Here is a 22,188-nt window from a genome sequence, read left to right as displayed (position 1 = left end):
CTATTTCCAGTCAGAGCAAAACCGGGGTCTGTTCGTCGGGTGCAGAATGTGCGGAGGAGCCGGAGAGGTTTTCCCTGTAAGCGATGGCACCTGCTTCCCACCTCATTCGGGGAAGGGACCAAAATACAACCAGAATTATTCAGTTCCCGCCGGGCAGTTTAGGCAAACGCCTCAGAAACTTCCCTGAGGACATCCCCACCCTCCCCGCCTTCAGCAGCCCGGGCCGAGGCGCGCCGGAGGGTTTTTTGCGGGCGTCGGGAACGGAGGTAAGGACTCCGGCTCTGGAGGAGGAGGAGGCGCTTCGGAGGGCCGTCATTTCCGTCGTGTGTGAGTTGGGGAGGGAGCGAGGGGAGGGACGGCGGCAAGCGGACAAACCAGTCAAGTGCTCTCGCTGCCGCCTCCTCGCTCCTCAGGCCGCCGGTCAGACCGCCCCCCCCCCCACCCCAAAGACTCGGAGCGCGGAGTGGAGGAAGAGGACGGCGATAGCGGGGAAGGCCAAGTGCGGAGGGGAGGGGAGGGAAGGATAGGGGAGGGAAGGGGCCGGCGAAGCGCCGCTCGACACGCAACTCGGGATTCCCGCCCTTCCCTTTGGACGGACGGCGCAGCCCGACCTCTCTTGCTCGCCCCGGTCCGGCCATGGGGAACGCCGCCACCGCCAAGAAGGGCAACGAGATTGAGAGCGGTGAGTTGAGGCCGGAGGGGGGACGCGAAGGCGAGCTTCTTTCTCCGTGGAAAGCAGGCAGGCAGCTTGCTCTCTTCTCTCCTCTTCTGCCACTCTCCGCCGCTTCACCAAGGTGCGCCGGGACGACCAACGGCAGGCCCTGCGGCCTAGCCTGACGGGTGGCGGCAGTGGCAGCCCCCTCTCCTTTGCCCGGGGCAGCAGGCCTGGAGTTGGAGACTGTGCTTCGGCGAGCGGCTACTCGGTCTTCTCTTCTTGGCCTGCGGGGCCTGCTTTGCGTTAGGTTCCGGGGGGCTCGTAGGTGAGCGGATTAACCCGTGTCTGATAGGGCCACTGGCGGAGAGGGCACGAAGGCAGCCCCGAGTCCCCACCCCCACCCCGTGAAGCGGGCTGCGCTCCCAGGCTCGCTGTAATCAAGGTGCTCCGGCGGAGGAAGACTGGATTAGAGCCGGTGGGGTTTTTTTTCTCTCATTCCCCTTCGCTATTTTCCCCTTTTCTGTTTCCCCCCGAAAATCCATAGACTTTCCAGAAAAAGCTTTATGTCATACAAACCTGCCTGGTGAAGAAAACAGCCTAACATAACAATGTAAACTGTGCATTGGTTTGTCGGGTCCCCTGTGTTTCCTCTCAGGTAACAGCCCCAGAGATCTCCCTATCCTTTTCCCATGATAAAATCCTTTGCTACGGAAAAAGGATTAGTCCCAAAATCTGCAATGTAAAGAAAGCTTCAAACACGTTGGACGTGTAGAAAGGTTTAAAGTTTTGTTATGTTGGGGGGGGGGGGGAGTATTAATTGATTTCTACTTCACGGCAGAGTTCTAGTAATAAAACTTGGATCATCCGAAGTGTTAATAACCAAAGGAATAGCAGATGTCCCAAGATTCTTTATTAATATTAGATAACTATTTGGATTAGTCTTCAGCTATTTGGATTGCTTCAGAAGGAAGCAAACAATATTTTTGTCTTATGCTGTACTAATAATAACCATATTGATTGCTTTTATTTATATACTGTTTTTGTTTTATTTATTTATTTGTATCCCCACCATTATTATTTTTATAAATAATTCAGATGGAGAACATATCCATCACATCTTGGTCCTCCTATTTTCCCCACAACAATAACTCTGTGATGTGAGTTTTGCTGAGAGAGAGTGACTGGCCCAAGGTCACCCAACTGGCTTTCATGGCTAAGGTGGGACAAAAACTCAATGCTTTTTATGTTTTTACCTTGGTGTCTTTTAACTACTAGGCCAGACTGGCTCTTTCATTTTAACTTACCTAGAGTCATTTTCAAATAGCAGTTTATTTTGATTAGATACATAGTTTGGCAAATAATGTCAGACAGTTTGTTTTATAAACTTAACAACTTAATAAGGTTTTAATTGGAGGAAGCTATGAGTCTTTCAAACAAAATTAAATCTCTGGCTGAATAATAAAATATTATGCCACTGTTGGCTTTCTTGTTATTTCAAAAATGAAGAATGAGTGAAATATATTTAACACCATAATCCACTTCATATTTATAAAAGAAAGTCTACTGAATTCAATTAAATTTGCTCACAAATAAGTTTATATAATATCACAGCCTTAGTCCTACTTAAAGGACCATCTCAAGATTCAGGTACCAATGGTTAGGAACATTGTATTATAATGAATACATAAACAAGTGATCTTTAAATAATAATATGGATAATAGTTTTCTTGATTTGTGAATGCCTGGTGTGATGAATCAGGTGAGCCTGACATTTGAAAAATAAACCCCACTCATTTTGGATTTTATACCTGAAGAAAGGATTTCCCTTGCAACTGTTGTTGAAACTTTCCTTTCCTGCCATGGTACTTCTTGTGAGTGGTACATTAATGATGTCCCAAATGAGCAGTGGGTGCAGAGGGCTATTTATGTAGACAACGTCTTAATCTTGTTTCCAATGCTTTACTTTTTCCAGCTTTGTTTTGCTTCTGCTGAATGTAAGCTGTACATTGAAGGGCTTAAAAGAGACAGATTGTTGGTTCTTACACTGAGATCCTCTTTCAATCTTTTACTTCTCAAATGTGTTGTTTTACAGTTCTGTTATTCCTAGTTAGCATTCCAAGAGTTTGAGGTCTGCTTCTGTAAGACGAAACCTGACTTCTAAAGAAAAACCTCCCACAGCACAGTATGCTTTAGGTACAGAATAGCAAGTTTTAGGCATTCATTTCTACCCAAAGAGGGATTCTTGTTTTCTTCACTCTGGAATCCATGTATTTAGTGTACAATTTAGTGATTCCTTGAAGCATTTTGAACAAATTCTATAATCTTGTCTGAGCACTTTTCATTTCTATAAACTGAAACTCTAGTTACCAATTTACAGTGCAAAAGTTGGGTTCCCAGGATTTTGAAGTCTGTAAATCGGTCATCTCTTTACAGTGTATGCATATAATTAAAAATAGTCAAGTATTTGGCTGTGTCCTAGATTTGCTGTTATATGGCAGCATTGATTATGGTGTTCAATAGCTATATGCACTTATAAGCAATTTTGGCCAATCCCTTAGAGCTAATAATGGCTTTGCCTTTGGTGTATTGTTTTCTGATCCTGTTGGAACTTTAAATGCAAAATAAGGCAGTGCATTGTTTGAGAAGAAAATTTTAGTGAAGAACTTTTTTAGGATTATATAATAAAAATTGTGGAATAGTAATATATCTTCTTGTGATTTATTTTTTGATACAGGGTGGTTAGATTGATCTAATAAAGCTTTGGCTCAGGATCTGTGATTTCTATAATACAGCATTGTGCACCTATTTTTTAAAAACCTAAATATTTACTAAAGAAGTAGTCCACAATAAGAAATTCTGTCTTAACAAACTTGAAGTGTTGGATGATGACGTGATGGTGGGAAGAGAGAATGAGTGCAATAAGGCAACTTCTCTTTCGAATCAAGCTTAGCTCTTGGTGACTTCATGGATGTGCACAATACTCATTGGTTTAATTAACTGTGAAGCCAACTGTAGCATAGGAATAATCTGTCAAGGACCAGTCTTGGATGTTTTTTAAAGAAACATAAAAGCGTAGTATCTGCAGGCTGATAATGTTTTGTCCATGCTAATAACATAAAATGATGGTGACTGTAATTAAATATGCTGTATGAAAATGATATTTTAAAAACTCTAAGCTGGCAAGGAACCATTTGTAAAAGATTCAATCAGTTGACTAAAACAGTGCAACCTCTGTTGGTTGAAAAAGTGAATTTGTGTAATTTATCATTTATATTTACAATTTATAGATAGAATATATTTGTAAATATTAACAAATGTGGAATGTATTAATCAAATAAAATAATATTGTATAAACTTTACTGATCTAGTAACTTTTGGAAAGGCAGAACTCTAACAATGTATACTTTCAAGGAAGTCAAAAAAATGGGATTCCCTTTAAGATTTTGGTACTCAGAGCATTAAATAAAACATTGAAATATTGATGGTTTCATGATTTAATGAATTATGGTTCATGAAAATTAACAAGTCGACATTTAATATTATAAATTTTAAAAATGCATTCCTGTGCTGTCCAATTCATAATCAGAATTATATTCGTCATTATTGAAGTTTTATCAGTGAAACTATGAACTGCACAAGACTGAAAAAAAATCTAAGAATGAATGTTGCTGGAGGTAGTCAAATAGTCCTTGACTTACACCACAATTGATTCCAAAATTTCTGTTTATGTTAAGTGAAACATTTGTTAAGTGAGTTTATCCCCATTTTACAGCCTTTCTTGTGACATTTGTTAAGTGAATCACTACAGTTGTTAAGTTAGTAAGCTGGTTGTTAACTGAATCTGGTTTCCCTGTTGACTATGCTTGTCAGAAGGTTACAAAAGGTGATCACATGACCTTGGGACATAGCATCAGTCATAAGTATGAACCAGTTGCCAAGTATCTGAATTTTGATCACATGATCACGGGATTGCTGGAAAGGTTGTAACCCATGATGGCGAACCTATGGCATGCATGCCAGAGATGACACACAGAGCCCTCTCTGTGGGCACGTGTACCATCGCCAGCTGCTCTACCAGAACTCCAAAAACCCAAAGTCTAGCTGGCTGGTGTGCATGTGCATGTGAGCCACCTAGTTTTTGGGTTTCCAGCACATGTATGCATGCCGACCAGCTGATCTGTGTGTGGCAGAAACCCAAAGATGAGGTGGCCGGCGCACACATGCCAGCTGGTCTTCAGGTTTCTGGTGCTCCAGTGTTTTCTAAACCATAGTTTAGACTCACTGTATTATGCAAACTCAAGGGTGTTTGATTCAGAAATCAGAAATAAAAGGTTATGTATATAGTGGGGCAGGTAAACCAAGTTGTTTTACCACACTTAAACCTTGGGTTGGAAAACAAATCCTTGTTCCTGGCAACAGGTATTTTGTTGTTTGTTTGTTTCCTTTACGCTGAAATATTCTGAACTACATGTAAATATCTAAAGCTTAAGGAATAAAAACAATTTACATCTGAACCTTTTGCAGGATATTGCTTCAGATTATCTTTATCATCACAAAATTCTGCTACTTATTGTAATATGTATACATACAGAAACAGAAATGCCAATGTTCCAAAGGCAATTAAACTGCATAAGCAAGTTATAAGGATAATTTTCACGAGCCAAAGTTCTTCACAATATTGATCATATGTTACTTTGGCTTTTTGCAAATGTTGGGTGTTTATTTTATGTTTACAGTTTTTGCGCTACCATTTTGACAAGGTGTGAATTTCAATGTAAAAATTTAAACAGAATATAAGTGTTTAATTGGTTCTATTAAATTGAATGAGACTTTCTTGCAACTGGCAATATACAGATAAACTTCAATTTACAACAGTTCATTTAGTGACCAAAGTTGCAACAACACTGAAAAATGGAATTTACAACTGTTTTTCAAGTTAGCATCTTTGCAGCATCCCCATGATAATGTGATCAAATTTCAGATGCTTGGCAACTGGTTCATATTTATGACCGTTGCTGTGTCCCAGGGTCACGTATCTCTTTTTTCAACCTTCTGATAAGTAAAGTCAATGGGGAAACCAGATTCACTTAACAACCAGATTACTAATTCAATAACTGCAGTAATTCACTTAACTGGGACAAGAAAGTTTGTAAAATGGGGCAAAACTCATTTAACAAATGTTGTAAAAAACATAATTTTTGGGCTCAATTGTGGTTGTAAGTTGAGGATTACTTATATTTTACTTTGAAAATGAGTTCTGTTATTTCAGAATTTTTATCTCTCAAGGATAAGCTTTCCTCCGGATATAGAGATAGAGCCAGAAACCTACATCCCTTGTGTTTGTGCTCAGTATTCTTGCATAGGCTGCCTCAGAAAGAATAGTTGGCTCTTACTAGAAATTTGAAATGATCACTCATAGAAAACTTTCAAAATTAGATCAAGAACACTTAAATTTTAGGGGCCAAGATTTATATCATTCCCTAGTTAACCACAAAACCATTGGATACAGAAACGTGTATTTTTAAGAAGAGTTATGCAGAAACATGTTAGCCTTAATTTGCCTTAAAGTATCATAAATTGTAAATAAAGCAATTGGAAATATTTTTACAAAGGTACTGCACTTTTCATAGCTAGTGATAAGTGTGCTCACCCTCAGAATTGTAACACATTCTTCATATTGGTTAAGTAACTTGCTCTAATCTAAACATGCATGCAAGTGGATCTATTTTTTATAGATCTTTCATTCTAGCTTCGCAACTGGATAATGAGACCTTGGGAGATGAAAAGTATGTAGAAGTTTATTTGTAGGACTGTACATGCTTAAAGTGATAAAAAACAAACCCAGAATCACAGATACAGGAAATATTCACTAAAAATACTTTATACTAACTGCCAATATTGGTATTACAGATAAAAAAGGCCACCTGTAAGTTGCATGTTGTTCCCATGTAGACAGATATTTTTTTGATTTAAAAGTAATTGTATGCAGTTAAGGTTTTTTTGTAATTGACGAAATGTTTTTAAGAAGATGTTGCTTGCATGTTTGAAGTTTAATTCTTAGAGTTCTGTATTATTAAAGGTTCCCTTCGCACATATGTCCTGACTCTAGGGGGCGGTGCTCATCTCCATTTCAAAGCCAAAGAGCCAGTGCTGCCTGAAGACATCTCTGTGGTCATGTGGCCGGCATGACTAAACACTGAAGGTGCACGGAACGTTGTTACCTTCCCACCAAAGGTGGTTCCTATTTTTTCTACTTTTATTTTTACATGCTTTCAAACTGCTAAATTGGCAGAAGCTGGGATAAGTAATGAGAGCTCACTCTGCTGTGAAGTGCTAGGATTCGAACCGCCAAACTTCCGACCTTTCTGATCGACAAGCGCAGCATCTTAGCCACTGAGCCACCGCATCCCTTTCTGTATTATTACTGATCTTGATTTTAATGCTCAGCAGCAATGTAATAGTTGAGAAACAGAAATTTGTCTTTTAAGTTATAATATGGTATTCAAGCATGGTATTCTCAATGGGGCAGGATCTAAAAATAAGAAATAGGGACATTTCAGAAACTATGGCAAATGCTTTTTTGCTGTAATAGGTTAAATCTTATTGCAAGTACCTGCTTCAATGTTACTTTATTGTAACATAGAAGTAATTTAATCATCGATGTGTGGCGTCCATTTGTCTGGAATGTTAAAATTGGTTCCACTTTAGAAATTTGAAAACCACTATACCATCCCCAAGTGGCAGAGTTAGTATTACCCAAAGTAGAAGTTGAATATTCCAGAGTTTTCAGATCTATTTCATTCTGTACATACCTAGTGGGAATAATGTATATGAACTTTCTAGATATATCTTAAATTGGGAGATGAGCCACATTTAATCAGCATGCATTTTAAAGTTATAAATTATTTACTTATCAATATTAGCAATTTTATCCAGTTGATTTTGAATGTCCTTTGAGTATTCCTAATTTGTGTTTCATTATGGAGGGGTTTTCATTGTTTGCTTTGCAAGAAATAGCCAAAGCATTTCACTTTAAAATTCATGAATAATTTCTATTCCTTTCAATTGATTTTTCTATTTTTGGTTATTATATAAAGACACATAATAGTGGAATGTTTTAAACCCGACTGCAACATTCCTGAATTTAAATGGGTAGAGACTTATTTTAACACAGAACTTACTAAATAGCTATGATATGATAGCGATATGCAAACAAGATTTTTAATTTGTATACTGAAACTATATATAATAATGTGATTCAGAACATTTTAATCTAGTTACACTTCTTTAATACATATTTAGAGTGTTCTAGCATGTGATAAGGGATAAGCTAAGACACTGAGCTTGTTGATCAAAAAGGTCGGCAGTTCGAATCCCTAGCACCACGTAACAGAGAGCTCCCGTTACTTGTCCCAGCTTCTGCCAACCTAGCAATTTGAAAGCATGTAAAAATGCAAGTAGAAAAATAGGAACCACCTTGGGTGGGAAGGTAACACCTTCGGCGTTTAGTCATGCCGGCCATATAACCATGGAGACGTCTTCGGACAGCGTTGGCTCTTTGGCTTTGAAACGGAGATGAGCACCTCCCCCTAGAGTCGGGAACCACTAGCACATATGTGCGAGGGAAACCTTTACCTTAGCATGTGATAATTCTACTGCAACATATGAAGGTATATTATCTGAACCGTTTAAAAGTTACTGCTTAGTATCATAAGATATCCTTATGAACATACAGTAGTTGAAAGAAAGTTTTTTTAAAAACGGGAATGATATATCTAGTACAGTACAGAACCCTAATAGTTTGATGTCTAATGCCATTAGTATCGTAGCAAACAACTAAAGATCTCTAATTTTTAATTACAAAATATTATTTTGCAATCTAATGAAATTGCATCTTACCAAAATAGTGAAACTGCCTGCATATATTTGCTTGATTACTAATAACTGAGTATTCTGATTATCTTTTTCTATTAAATATGTAATCATCAAAGAATGATGAAATACAGGTAGTCCTCAACTTATGGCTGCAGTTGGGACCAGAATTTTCATTGCTAAGCAAATAAATTGGGCCTATTTTTTTGTCACAGTTGTTAAGCAAATCACTGTAGTTGTTCAGTGACTCACAAGGATGTTGAGCAAATCCAGCTTCCCACACTGACTTTGCTTATTGGAAACCAGCTAGGAAGAGCATAAATAGCAATCACATGACCCCAATATATTGGATGTTTAAAAATGTTTCTTCATGTTTTTCACCATTGTAGTGTGAGAATATAGAAATGCAGACGTGAAGCAAACTTTGCAGTAAAATAATTAGTCATGTACGTTATTTTTGAAAGGTTAAAAATTGATAGAATGTGAGGTAGTGTATTAATTTGAAATACAGTAAGTTAACTGTCAAGTTAGTGTGAGATGGCATTAGCCATATTGTTTAAAATAATTTAAATTCGCTTTTTGAATAGTTTGATATTTCATTATCAACTTCACATGTATTTAAAAATTATCTTTTCACATGTGTATGTTAATTGCTTTCATATATTTACCAACATGAAAGAAAATTAGCTTTCTTTGTTTATTGTCTAATCATACAAACATATATCTTTATAAGTCTGCACAATGCAATACTTATTTAAAGACTTATTTGTCTTTAGCAATTACTAATTCTTAGTACACATTTTCCTGTGTCACTGCCATTTGTTAATTAGAATAGCTCTGTAAATTTTTAGCACGATGTAAGTAGCTTTTCTCCCCTGTTTTAAAATAGGGTACTCCCAAATATTTTATCCATTAATTATGATTTGGCATATACATATATTCTTGGACAGGTTTCTAGATAATGGTATAGATTTGTTTTTTAAAAAAACCAAAGAGAAAGTTTTCTGTATTAAATCCCTACTTCATAGATTTTATTTCTGGTAAAAAGTTTTTCTGTTCTGAGTAAAAAGTTTTAAAGATATTAAAACATGTTTTAGGATTATGGGAAAAACATAATTTTGAATTTCAATTTTACAATGCTAACCTGCTGCTTTCCTTCTGAGTTTAAAATAATAAAATATTGTGATCTTAACACTATTTGGTAGTTCCAATTTGATTATAACAGTTATACTGAAAATTTTATAATTAAGCTTGCATAATATATAAAAATGGATACTGAGTGCCTAAAAATATAGTACCGGTAATTACTTCAGTGAAGTAATTCTTTGAATTATATTATGTGAATGGGTATGCATATTTGTAAAGTTAAATAGTGAGCATAGTGGTGGTGTAAATAGCTATAGCTACATTAGTTCTTGCACAGTGGGGGAAGATTCTTTGGGTGAGAGGAATTCATATCAGCATTGGTTGGTGCTTGGAGGCCTATTTAATTCAGTGCAGAGAATTTCATCCAAGTTATTAATGTGGACAATTCAGATCTTGTCTATCCCCTTCTTGTAGAAAAAAAAGTATTGCAGGACTTATTTACCCAAATAGAATATTTGGACTTTAGTGCATTCTCACTATTCCATTTGGTACCATTGGGGAGTAGATGCAGAGGAAGAAAGAAACGAGGAATGAGGAGTCCATGGTATAGTTTCCCACCTTAAGGTTTGTATATGGTGGTATGCCACACATAATTTCTAGTTTTTTTCAAAACTACCAACTGACCCATTTCTTTGTAAACCATACTGGTCCAGAATAATACCATAGTTGATGGTATCCAAGGCTTCCAAAAAATCAGAGAGACAGGATCAATACACTACCCCATCCTGAGTTGACCACAGACCATAAATAAGCACCACACATACCACCTCAGTACTGTACCCCAGTCTAAATCCTAGTTGGAGATGATCCACGTAGTCTGCTTTTTCCATGGCCTTGGAAATTGGAAGTTAATTGTCTTCTCAACAACTTTCCCTAAAAAGAGAAAATTGAAGATTGGATAAAAATTGTCCATTTCAGCTGGTTCCAAGGAAGGTGTCTTGAAAACAGACTGTGCCATCCCATCTCTCAAAGAAGCATTTACTACAGTACTGCAAGAATCTATCCATATGTCAATTCCTTTGAGGCCTTAACCAACCAAGAATAGTATGGATGAAATATATTAACAACAGAGGGAACTGCGGAAAACTACCTCTTTTCTATTGGCAAAGTTCAGATTAGATGCAGTTCCACTAAAGTTACTTTTATGTTTGCCATGTTTGAATACTATAGATTCTTTTTCAAAGCTCTTCAGACATCACTATTGGGTTACAGAGAAGTTAACATTGTTATTTCAGTACTTTGAATAGAATGCTTAATTTTAAATTTGTACTATTTATACACTTAATATTCAATTTGCAGCAACCTTCAAGTATCCATCCTCAAAAGATATTATTAGGCTGTAATTCCTTTAACTGAAAACACATTTGAAGAGTGCCAAACTGAGAACATTTTGCTAAACTTTCTTGGTATATTCATGATCTGTAGTTTTGCAGAATTTTATATTCTTGGCAGCCTAAAATTCTTTATTTCTATATTTAGCAATTCATAAGTAGGACTTCTGGCTGCTTTTGAATTGATGAATTCACAGAATTAGAATGCGGGTGACATTAATTTTAGACTATTTGAACAAATTCTAAGAAACATTAACTTTGAAAATATAAATATGTAACTTGGATCATTTTCCATAAATAAATGAGCAAGGTTTTTTTTGTAGCTTATTTATATAATTCGGTTCCCTTTATCTAGTTTTAGAACTTGTTAGAGAACAAATCAGTTTTAGGTTATATTTATGTAGAAATATTTACAATCCAAATGGGTTTGTAAACTTTTTAACACCACTGTAATAGGCTAGTTAAATTTGTGCTTTAGTTTTATGGTTGCCAAAGGCTTTCTGGGATAGTTATATTTAAATAATCAACAACTTGAAGTTCAAACTTGCAAACCTTTTAAAGAATTTTATTGACCAATAAAATATTTAGGATTCATTTACTCACTAGTGCTCCAAAGTACTAGTAACTACTCCTTCTCTTCAATTGGAAAGGTGCAAATTCCAAACCATCGATCCACATTTTGATAAAGGTTAAGCTGGTAATTCAAATACAGAATAACGCCAAAATAAGGTATCTCAAACTATATTTACACTTCATGGCATGTTATGGCCAAAAAGGACACTAACATCACATACTGTATACACTGAACAATAAGGGCATCTGCAGGATTATACTTCTTTTGTCAAAATGATGAGTGTGTTGCCACATTGCAAACTCTACCTCTTTTGAATATATGTGCCGGTCAGATTGACCTGCTTGGACTCCCACTGCAGGCATCACTGTTGCATTACAAGCAAAAGCAGAACTTTTCTGACACTTGTATCAAGTATGCTGAAGGCCATGTTTCCAAATAATCATGCTGCACATTTAAATGGAATATCATGGTGAATGGTAGCTATCTAAAGTTTCTATAAGATAGTTTTCCTAAAACATGTATGAAAAGAAAATTAAAACTATTCTAAGTTTACTAATAGTTGACTGTATTGCATTAAAAAGTTAAACAACCTCAAGTCCCACCACTATGTGTGTATCATATATTAAGTTCCATTGATTTAATTATTGAAACACTTTTTTTTTTAGCTTTACTGTGCAAAGCAAAATTTGTGCCAGCTCGTAGCACTGTAAGGAAAAAAGAGCTGTCTCTAACTTTCATCTATCAAAGTTTGGAGAGAATACTACCGGTGGCTTTTAGAAGTTTATTAATTTATATGCATGCTATGTAGTAGAGAAAATAAATCTAACACAATGGAGACTACATTCTTCCCTTTCCCCCTCCCACCACCAACCCCATCATTTGACATCACCAGTATTACATCCCGTTCAGCTCTTTGTCTAATCCTATCAGACCCAAATTGACACTCTCTGTCCCCTGACAAAACTTCTGCAAGCCTATCTAGACTAAAGAATAGAAGCTTCCTCACATCACAGTCCAAGGGCACCCCTAATGTGGGAATCACAGCATAGTACAGTACAGCCTCTGGTCATAAACGTTTCTGATCATGACCAAATCAAGTTCTGACCAAAAAAATTGGAAAAAGATTGAATGTGGTCATCAACACATACTCGGGTGGTGATCAGACACGGCCAAGGCTTCTGCACCATTTTTTTGTGTAAGCGCCAAACAACAGCAACTTCATGTGACCGCTGCATTAATTTTGGTTAGGTTCGGGTCACGACCAAATCAGGTTGCGACCAAAGTTATAGAATGAATTATGGTTGTGATCAGAGGCTCAATCAGCCTTAGCATTCAATCTTCTTAACAGTGGACTCCCTCAGCACTTTCTGCTGTTCTTCAGAAGGCTCATGTCCTATTAGTAAAAATGTCAGGGTAGTGATTTAAGACCTGACCAGCTGCTACAATGATGCAATGATTCACTGATGTAATGATGGGAATGAGTCAACAAGGTTTTTGGCTGTTATCCCTTTAAGAGCTTGTATAATAAGAAGAGGTACTGTTCAGGTATCTCTCTTTTGATGTATGTTCTTCCCTGCTGTAATTTACTGATTGTTTGACTCCTGCCTATAGTACTTGTATGTACAGTATATATTTTGTAGATATAACCATTACTTCTTACAAACCTCTGCTGTTATTGCTACTGAGTTATCTAATGTAGTCAACCTATGCGCACTGACAAAAAAATTACCTGTGCAATGTGAAGGCACAACAGTGGAACCTCCGGTCAGGACCATAATCCTTTCCAGGACTTTGGTCGGCACCTGATTTGATTATGACTGAAAGCAAGACTGACTGTGCATGCACGCACAAAAAAGAAGGCATGTAAGGGGAAATTGTTGTGGCAGGGAAAATTGCGGCTGTGATTGATCGCCACCCGAGAATGTGTTTGTGAACAGAGTGAGACATTTTAGTGGATTTTTTGATTGGCATCCGATTTGGTCATGGTCAGAAGCGTTTCTGACCCAAGGTTTCACTGTACCTAGATACCCCAAACTGGCCATCAAGCAAATCCAATCCCTAAGATTCCCCACCATACAGCCCTCAACGTCCATTAAAAAATATTTGTTTTTCCGGGTCCCTCTTTCTTGTAAAAGCAGACACCTAATTATAGCTGAATGTGAGTGAAGTTGGAGGAAAGACATTGTTCTCCTTTAATTGTTTCCACAAATGTTGCCCGTGCCAGAAAGCTCTGAAATTAATTATTTATTTATCTATTTATTTATATATTTGCTGCCTATTTTTTGAAAGGGTCTGAGTAATTATCTGTCTTTTGAAAGGATCTGGGTAATTAACAGAAACACCACCAAACAATTCCCTCCAGATAATAAATAAGCTCCAATTTTCTTTCTTTCTACTATTCCAGAGACAAAGAAAATTATAATCCAACAACAGCTATTCATCAGAGATGATTACATCGCTGGGTTGAGAAACTGAGTTATCAATTATATATTTAAAAAAAATACTATTAACAATATTTACTATCTTATTATTATCCATTTTAGAAGCTTGACGTAAAGTAGGATAGAAATGTATTATTTTTTATTCTCCCTTGTTATTTTTATAAATAACTCAAGGCAACAAACATACACAACACTCATATTTTCCCATAACAACAAACCTGGGAGGTGGATGGCCCAAAGTTATCCATCCAACTTTCAAGGCTAAGATAGGACTAAAACTCATGGTGTCATGGTTTCTAGTCTGTGCCTTAACCACTAGACAAAACAGGTTCTTATACATTATTAATATTTATATTAATATTAATAAATTTTAGAAATATTTTAATACATTTATAACTACTGAATTATTTAAGAAATGTATAATATTTTATTTATATACACTACATTATTTTAGATTATTATTTAACATGTTTCCATACAAATAGGAATGGAAAAAATCCAAAAATTGGTCTGCTTTCATCTTATATAAGTAATGTTTTAAATCAGAGACTAATATTTACTATATCATTTTGAAGTAGAATTTGTCCCTTTGCTATAAAAACATTTTACTAGTTTATCGTGTGCCCCTTTTGGCTGCATTTTAATGTTTCAACAATAGGTGCCAGTAGTTATCTTCCGAATTTAAAATAGAAATGTGATCAGGGCTGTCATAGCAACAACGTCCTCTTAGCATTGTTATTTATAGAACTGCTGCTCCCTCTTTTTTTTTAGATTGTCAGGCTAAAGAAAGACTTACTAAACATCTTTTTAGAAAGCTTTAAAAAGATCAGTAAATCTCAGTTCTTGACTGATTTAAACTTCATTGTATTTCAGCTGCTGTAGGTATCAGGAACCCAAGTATTTCAACATAATTACTAAGATACTATATTACTCTTCTTAAAACCCTCCCCTCATGTAATACTGTAGGCAACTTTTGAAGTCTCCATTGTTTCAAAAGTTCTTTTATTTTCAGTAATTAATGCAAATAGACATGTGCACCTGAATAACAACTGAAGTATTTGTTTGGATCTCAAGTTCAACCACAGTAAAGTTTTGGTCTTATATTTGAAGCAGTGCCACTACAGTTAATGTATAAGATATGCACAGCTTGTTACAATTTGATTGATTGTATGCCATCAAGTCAGTGTCAGCTGTTAGTGACCACATAGATTTTCTATATGATTTATCATGTGATGTATCGCAATGTTTTTTGCCTTTGTGGAGCCAGTGTGGATGTGACCTGCATGTGATGCATCTGGCCTGTGGGCCACCAGTTTGACACCCCTGCCTTACATATTTCTTAGTCTTTTTTTTCATTCTAGTATGTATGGAACCATAGGCAGTGAAAAAAAATTAAGAAGGAACCTAAAGGAATGGACCAGGAATACCAATGCTATTCTTCTTTTACGTAGGAGAACTATGCACTGTGTGCTTTAGAGTGCATATAATATTCACTGACACCTCTTTAAACCAAATGTATTCCTATCCCAGAATCACACACCAATAATGGAGAACAGTTATGAAGTCCTTGGAAAAGATACACCAGCAGTAAGGAATTGCTGATGGATACTATATGAGTGGATAAATAAAAAGCATAATTTGGAATGAGTGGATAATAAGTGTAATAATAAGCAGACCTTGCGCTAGAACAGTACCTTTTCATTCAAGTAGTCTGCTTTCAAGCATCTGAAAAAGAATACCACTTTAAGGAGTTGACTCATTAAAATTCATGTATTCTTAAAGCAACTACATTTTTTAGCATATAAAAAGATGAGTCTTATTTTCATGAATAGCAAAGAGGAACTGTGCTTGCCTTTGTGTGCAGTATGATGTGATTCTATTACCGTATATACTCGAGTATAGGCCGACCCGAATATAAGCCGAGGCACCTAATTTTACCACAAAAAACTGGAAAAGTTATTGACTCGAGTATAAGCCTAGGGTGGGAAATGCAGCAGCTACCGGTAAATTTCAAAAATAAAAATAGATACCAATAATGTTTTTGAATATTTATTTCAAAGAAAAACAGTAAACTAGCGGTGTATTCAATGAAATACTTCACTCACCTCATGATGCTGATGTCCCGCTGTGATGATGATGTCCCGTGCAGCCGCGGGAGCGATGTCCCGCCTCCTATGACACACGGCACAGTGATTCCTATCATTGGATCACTGTACCAGAGGAGGTGGGACATCGCTATGTGGCTGCTTGCCATAACAAGGAGGAGGTGGGACATCGTTGCAGAGCGGCAGGAGGGGGAGGAAGGGGAATTGTAAGACAGCCCTGCATTACATTAGAACGTGAGGAGGGGGGATGGTGCGGTGCGCGCTGCGCGGCAAACTGACACAGAGGGAGGGGAAACTCACAGGGGCACTGGGCCATTCACGAGTGTCACCCAGCGGCATGGCCCCGCCCCTTTTTCTCCTCCATTTCGGGCAAATTTTTCACTGACTCGAGTATAAGCCGAGGCGGCTTTTTTCAGCCCAAAAAGTGGGCTGAAAAACTAGGCTTATACTCGAGTATATACAGTACATTTTTAGAGCAGGCACAGCCCTAATAGATATCAACAGAATTTTGAATACCAATTTATGCATTCAGAACGGTGTAGAAACTAACATGCATAGAGTATTGCCCAGCATCATTAAGAGCATAAATAGCTTTGAAAAAAGGCATAACACTATATTTAAAGCTATGTGTGCTGTATAGGTGGGGTGTTTTTTTTTTCATGGATTGTTTTTATACTCATACAAATCTTATCAAGGTTAGTATTGTTATAGATTCAAGGCTTTAAAAACACATGAGTGTATGAAATAAAAAGTATTTTTTTCAGAATTGTGAATTCTTATGCCAGGAATTCTTTTTCTGACTGCTATCTGTTCATTCCTAACAATTGTAAAGCACCTGGATAAATGTGAAAAGTGGGATAAATTATGAATCATCAGTATCTCTTATCTACAATGGAACAATGCAGAGCTCAGCAGCATAAAACTTTAGAAACAAGGAAGGAGATCTGCCAAGGGTTTTGTACTATAACTACTATCTGTGTGCATACTCTGCAACCTACAAATCCATTTTAGAAAGGTAGATATGACCTGCAGTTGTTGTTAGATGCTTCCCTTGATGTTGATGTACTATAGAAATTGTTATTCAAATATTTTTTGAAAAATTCTCCATTCTCAATAAATTGGCCAGAATTTAGATTTTCTTGCTTACTGCTTGTATATATAGTGACACACACTTTCATGATCTAGTTTTCAGTCACTCTTTTACATTTAGCATTCTTGGACTTGTTCTCATATTATTGTTACGCGGAAAGAGAAAATTAACAAGCAAACAGGACAACTATTTTGCTAGTCATCATCTTCAATTGGCATGAAGAAACTTTTGCTGAGAATAGCCCTTGAAGTTTGGTTTTATATTAACAGGAAACAGAAAACTGTTGTGGTTTAGCTTACTGCATACAGGAAGTGTGACATATTCATAGTCTTTGGCTTCTGTATTCAGTTCTTAAATTCAGAATTAGAATTTGCTTTTAACTTACATCTTATATGCATAAAAATGACCACCCAAAGGGAATCACAGGGCAACTCAAGTATTGGGACAGCTAATGCTTTACAGAGGCTAGAAGGGTTTGCAAACAGACTTTTTCATAGGCACTCCAAGGGTTCTGTAAGTGAATTGAAAGCAACGGCGGAAAATGGATCTTCGGACATGTCTGAACTGACTGCACTGTGGGAAAAATCAAGTAAGTGTGTCTAGGTTCCTTGGTTTGAAATTGCAGGTTTTCCAATATTACCTACTACGTAAGTAAAGTAAAGGAAGTAAAGGAAAATGCTGAGAGCTAAACTGCTAAATTAAATTCAAGTTGATTCACGGCTGTGACTCTTTTTCTTCAGCAGTGAGTTGCAGCACATACTATCAGCCAGTTTTCTTTTGTTGATTTATTGCCATGCAGGCTGTTCTGTCTGCTTAAATATGTATTTTTTCATTATTTAAAGTAGGCCTTTTAAAGCAAAAAATGCTAGTATAAAATTATTAACTGTTATCATACCTACAAATGAAAGAGGAGAAGATATGCCAGATGTTATCAGACAGCCAAGAAAGGCATCTGATGAGCATAGATAGAGGCCTCAGGTACATAGACTGATAGAATGTGGAGGTAGATGGCTAGTACATAAAGACATTAGAACTGAAACTATCTCTTCTAAAAATACTAGAAATTTTTGTATGTCTGTGTTGTTGCTGCATGCTACTTATATAATTTGCAATCATGAAGTTGCTAACTATATTTGGGATGTGTGAGCAAGGGTGTGTTTAGTGACTCAGGCTGGAAAATGTATAGGGAAGTTCCACAACTTCATAAAACCAAACTGAAAATGTAATATTGACTTACTTTTCCAAATGATAGACTACTCTAATTTTTGTCTACCTATCAAGTTCTTTCCAAGAACCTGGGATAGGCAGGTGTGGATGTTTGATGGTTTACAGATATTGTTTCAGGATGTAAGCTGTTCTGAGTAAAGCTGCCTTTTGCAATTGACTAATAGTGAATTTGTCAATGCTGATGGTGTTCAAGTGGTGCTTCAGTTGTTTTAGGATTGAATCCAAGGTCCTATTATGTTTGCTTTCTTTTGTCGTAGTCATTCTATTTCTATTTGCAGGTCTTTATATTTTACTATCTTTGCCAGTTCTTTCTCTTCTTTCTATTGTATTGTTGCTGTTGTTATTAAAAAATTATGTGCCAGCAATTTTGCCATAGAGTAATTAAGTTAATAATGACAAATATGCAGCCTGCTAATTTTAAAATATTTGCTAGCATGTTCAATATTAAGTTACCTTATAGCCACTAGCCTTATAGAATAGCCTTATCAGTGTGAAGGGAGGCATATACATTGAATAAATAAATGCAATATTTACACATATATTTCTGTGAACTTGCATGGAACAATCAAGAGTTCTCTCATACTTTTCAGACAAGATCTTTTATACAAAAAAGTCAGGATTTTTAAAATTCTGTCATACAAAATTGTTTGATATATTATTCAAAGTAGCACTTACTTTAAGGATACAGATATACACAGTTGGCTTCATTTTTTCATATGTTTAATTATCTATATTATGTAAAATAATATTATTAGTTATATACCATTGCATATATGCATTGGTTTCTTTACTGTGCTGCCATATGTATTTTAAATGTAGCAAATGTCATTAGATCTAATTTTAATTAATATTCGAGCAGATTATATTTTGGACTTCATTGTAGAATATTCTACTTGGTCCTTTGTGCTTGAAACACAACAGTCTTAAGAGGATTTTGTTTAAGATGAAAATTAACATTTTAGCACGTTCTTAGATTTGTATTTATATGTTATACACACAGAGAGATAAGTGATAAGAGATAAGTATTTAAAATCCCTGGTGAAAGCTACTACCCAAATATTGATGGCTCAAGAGATTTGGGGAACAATTAATAAAAAGACTACCTAAATTCTGTAAAATGAATTCATTGAAAAAATTCTGGCCTATGGATTCCCGCAATAATTGATTTATAATTTATAACAGGAACATTTATTAAATCAATCTTATATTGAAGGAAGTCGCTTTAAATGTCAAGATAATGTTACTTATTTTATGCTATCGGGAACAATTGCAATCATGAGGCTGGGTTCATCTTTATAACTTAAGAAAATCTATATTCTATTATGTATGCTCTGAACGGAAAACACAGAATCAGTCTAAAAACCCAGATTTATGTTGTGAATCTGGGATTGACTTGGAAATCATTAGACAGTTGCATTTTTATTGGGTTTTTTATTTGTTTAGTTCATAACCATCTGTGTTGCAGAATTCTGAGTTGACATGTACAATAAAGAATGGTTTTATTGCAATCCTAGTTAATACCTTCTACTTTTTCACAATATGAATCTGTGACTGTTTTTAGTTGATAGTGTCTGCCTTTCTGCAGTGAGAAAATGTTGTTTTGAACTTAAGAGTTTAAACTTTGAACCAATTATTTTTTGTTTAAATAAGTAATTGTATACTTGTGAGTCAGCTGACCCACTTTAACAATGTAGCTTGTTGAAACAAGGAAATAGGGGTTAAAAATTTGTTCTGCATTCATAATATCAGACTTGCTTCACTTTTAAGTGGTAAAGCATTTAAAAAATAATATAATGTGCTGAGAAATACTTATTCATAAGGGTTTTTTGTTTTTGCAGTGGGACTAAAAGACTGTTTCACAACAATTTTCCAAATATTGACCTTTCCCCCTTGGCATTGTTTTAGATGTAATAGTAATAATTCTTATTATTTTGAGAGTCGATGGACAGCCAAGAACTGAATTGGTGGTGACCCTGCCTTCTTCCCTTCTTCCCCACCTATTATAATCAGAGGTGGGTTGCACTTACGTTAACAACTGGTTCCCTGGTTGTGAGCACATGCACGCATGCTCGCTTTGCTCGCATGTCCCCCTTCGGTGATGAAACGGAGCTTCAAACAAGCAGCTAATCTACTCAAGTAGCTCTGGTGAGCAGAGCAGGTGCAGCACAGATCACAACTGGGCAGTGTGGGTGGTGGGCATGAGCCAGAAAGCGGAAAGGATCGCGCAGGAGCTGATGAGTGGGCCCAGCCAGTGGTCATAACTACCGGTTCACCCAAACCGGTCCAACCAGGCAGCAGCCCACCACTGATTATAATGAGCATCGTTTGTTTCTGTTTGTGCCTGGCTCTTTCTACTAACTTAAGCAGTTAAAGTAATAGAAATTAGCCTGCAAATGAAAACATAGTGCTTTATTAGAAGCAGTATTTCTCATTTGTCTGTCTACAATATTACTGCCTATTTTTCTATCTACGATGTTTGTTATTGGTTTCTAATTTATGAATTGTTAGGAAGCAATTTTCAACCCTCCAAGGAAGATAAGAATAGGAAATCAAAATCATGCAGATTAATACTATTTTTATTGTAAGGCTATAATAAGTGAGCCTTGCAAGTCTGAATGTATTTTCTCCCTTCCCTTCCTTTATCTTCATGAGAACTAGGAAGGGTTTTGCCTGACATACTTTCTTGGGTTACAGTTCTTGCCTAGACTCTGGATTTCTCTTATCTAATCATTGCCTTGGTTATGCCTTTTCTCCCTCTTCCTCAAGTTTATTCCTTCTGTCATCATAGAAACAGATAAGGAGTCTTGAATTACCTCTACTTTAGTTTCCAGTGGCTTGAGCAATTAGACAACTTGCATGATTATTTTCTTTTCCTTTGCTTCTGTGACAGAATATTGGAGGCACACTTTCTTACAGTGCTTCCACTGGTTCCATAGTGAATTAACCCAATGAATGGTTGTGGGAGAGGAGGGTTTATCTTGGTGACTGCACTCTTGAGGAATGATGGAGGACTCAGTCTTTTAAGATCTGCTTGAAGCCATTGATATTATTTTGTTCAGACCTTGCAATATTGAATTGTATATTATTGCCCTGGATCTTGCCAATAATTTTGTTTGAAGTCCTGTTCCAGCAATCTGAAATATGTTGAGGCCTAGATGCAGGTTTTGTAATTTGGAAATCTCTTGGACTTACTTTATTTATATAAATAAATGTATATGGCCATTTATCTCAACATTATGATTCAGACACCAGTTAAAAACATGCTATCTAAACAATAAACAGAAATTAGCAACAAAAAATCACAATTATTCCATAGGCTCTGTCATACATCCAAACTCCCATGGCCAGTTATAGTACCAGTTTTCAGAGCTTTATGAAATGCCACCACAATTGGGTCTAATCTGACCTCTAGCAGAATGATCTTCCAAAGAATAGAAATGGCTCTCATCCTGAATCCCACTATATAGCTCACCTTAATAGACAAGATCCAAGCATATTTCTGCTACCAGATCTGCTGGAATAAATAAACACAATCTAGGAGAGGCAGTCCCAAATAACCTGGTCTCATATTATAAAGAATTTTATATGAACCAGCACCTTGAATTTAACTAAGAACCACACTGGCAGCCACTGAATCTTGTGGAGCAGGGATGTAATGTGCACTGATTGGAACTGTGAGTTGCATTTTGAATCAGCTGCAGCTTCTGGATGTTCTTCACATGCAGCTTCATGTAAAGCACATTGTAG

The 22,188-nt window shown here is 36.5% G+C and overlaps 1 protein-coding gene across 2 annotated transcripts in view; it reads left to right on the top strand.

Annotated features, from left to right (window-relative positions):
• The first annotated feature begins 340 nt into the window (after positions 1-340).
• PRKACB (protein kinase cAMP-activated catalytic subunit beta) overlaps positions 341-22,188 on the top strand; it is an 81,604-nt gene continuing 59,756 nt past the window's right edge. Inside the window, exon 1 of one of the 2 annotated variants that reach the window (XM_032217859.1) lies at positions 341-682. In XM_032217859.1, coding sequence (XP_032073750.1) covers positions 637-682 — 46 coding nt within the window. In that variant the 5' untranslated portion in view covers positions 341-636. Of the gene's footprint in view, positions 683-17,577; positions 17,804-22,188 lie in introns of those variants that run through there. The other variant, XM_032217858.1, reaches the window with a different exon arrangement.

This window comes from Thamnophis elegans, chromosome 5 (genome assembly GCF_009769535.1).
Source record: "Thamnophis elegans isolate rThaEle1 chromosome 5, rThaEle1.pri, whole genome shotgun sequence".
Classification (NCBI taxonomy): Eukaryota; Metazoa; Chordata; class Lepidosauria; order Squamata; family Colubridae; genus Thamnophis; species Thamnophis elegans.
Note: the sequence above shows the minus strand (reverse complement) of the source record. Positions and strands in the feature narration are given on the sequence as shown.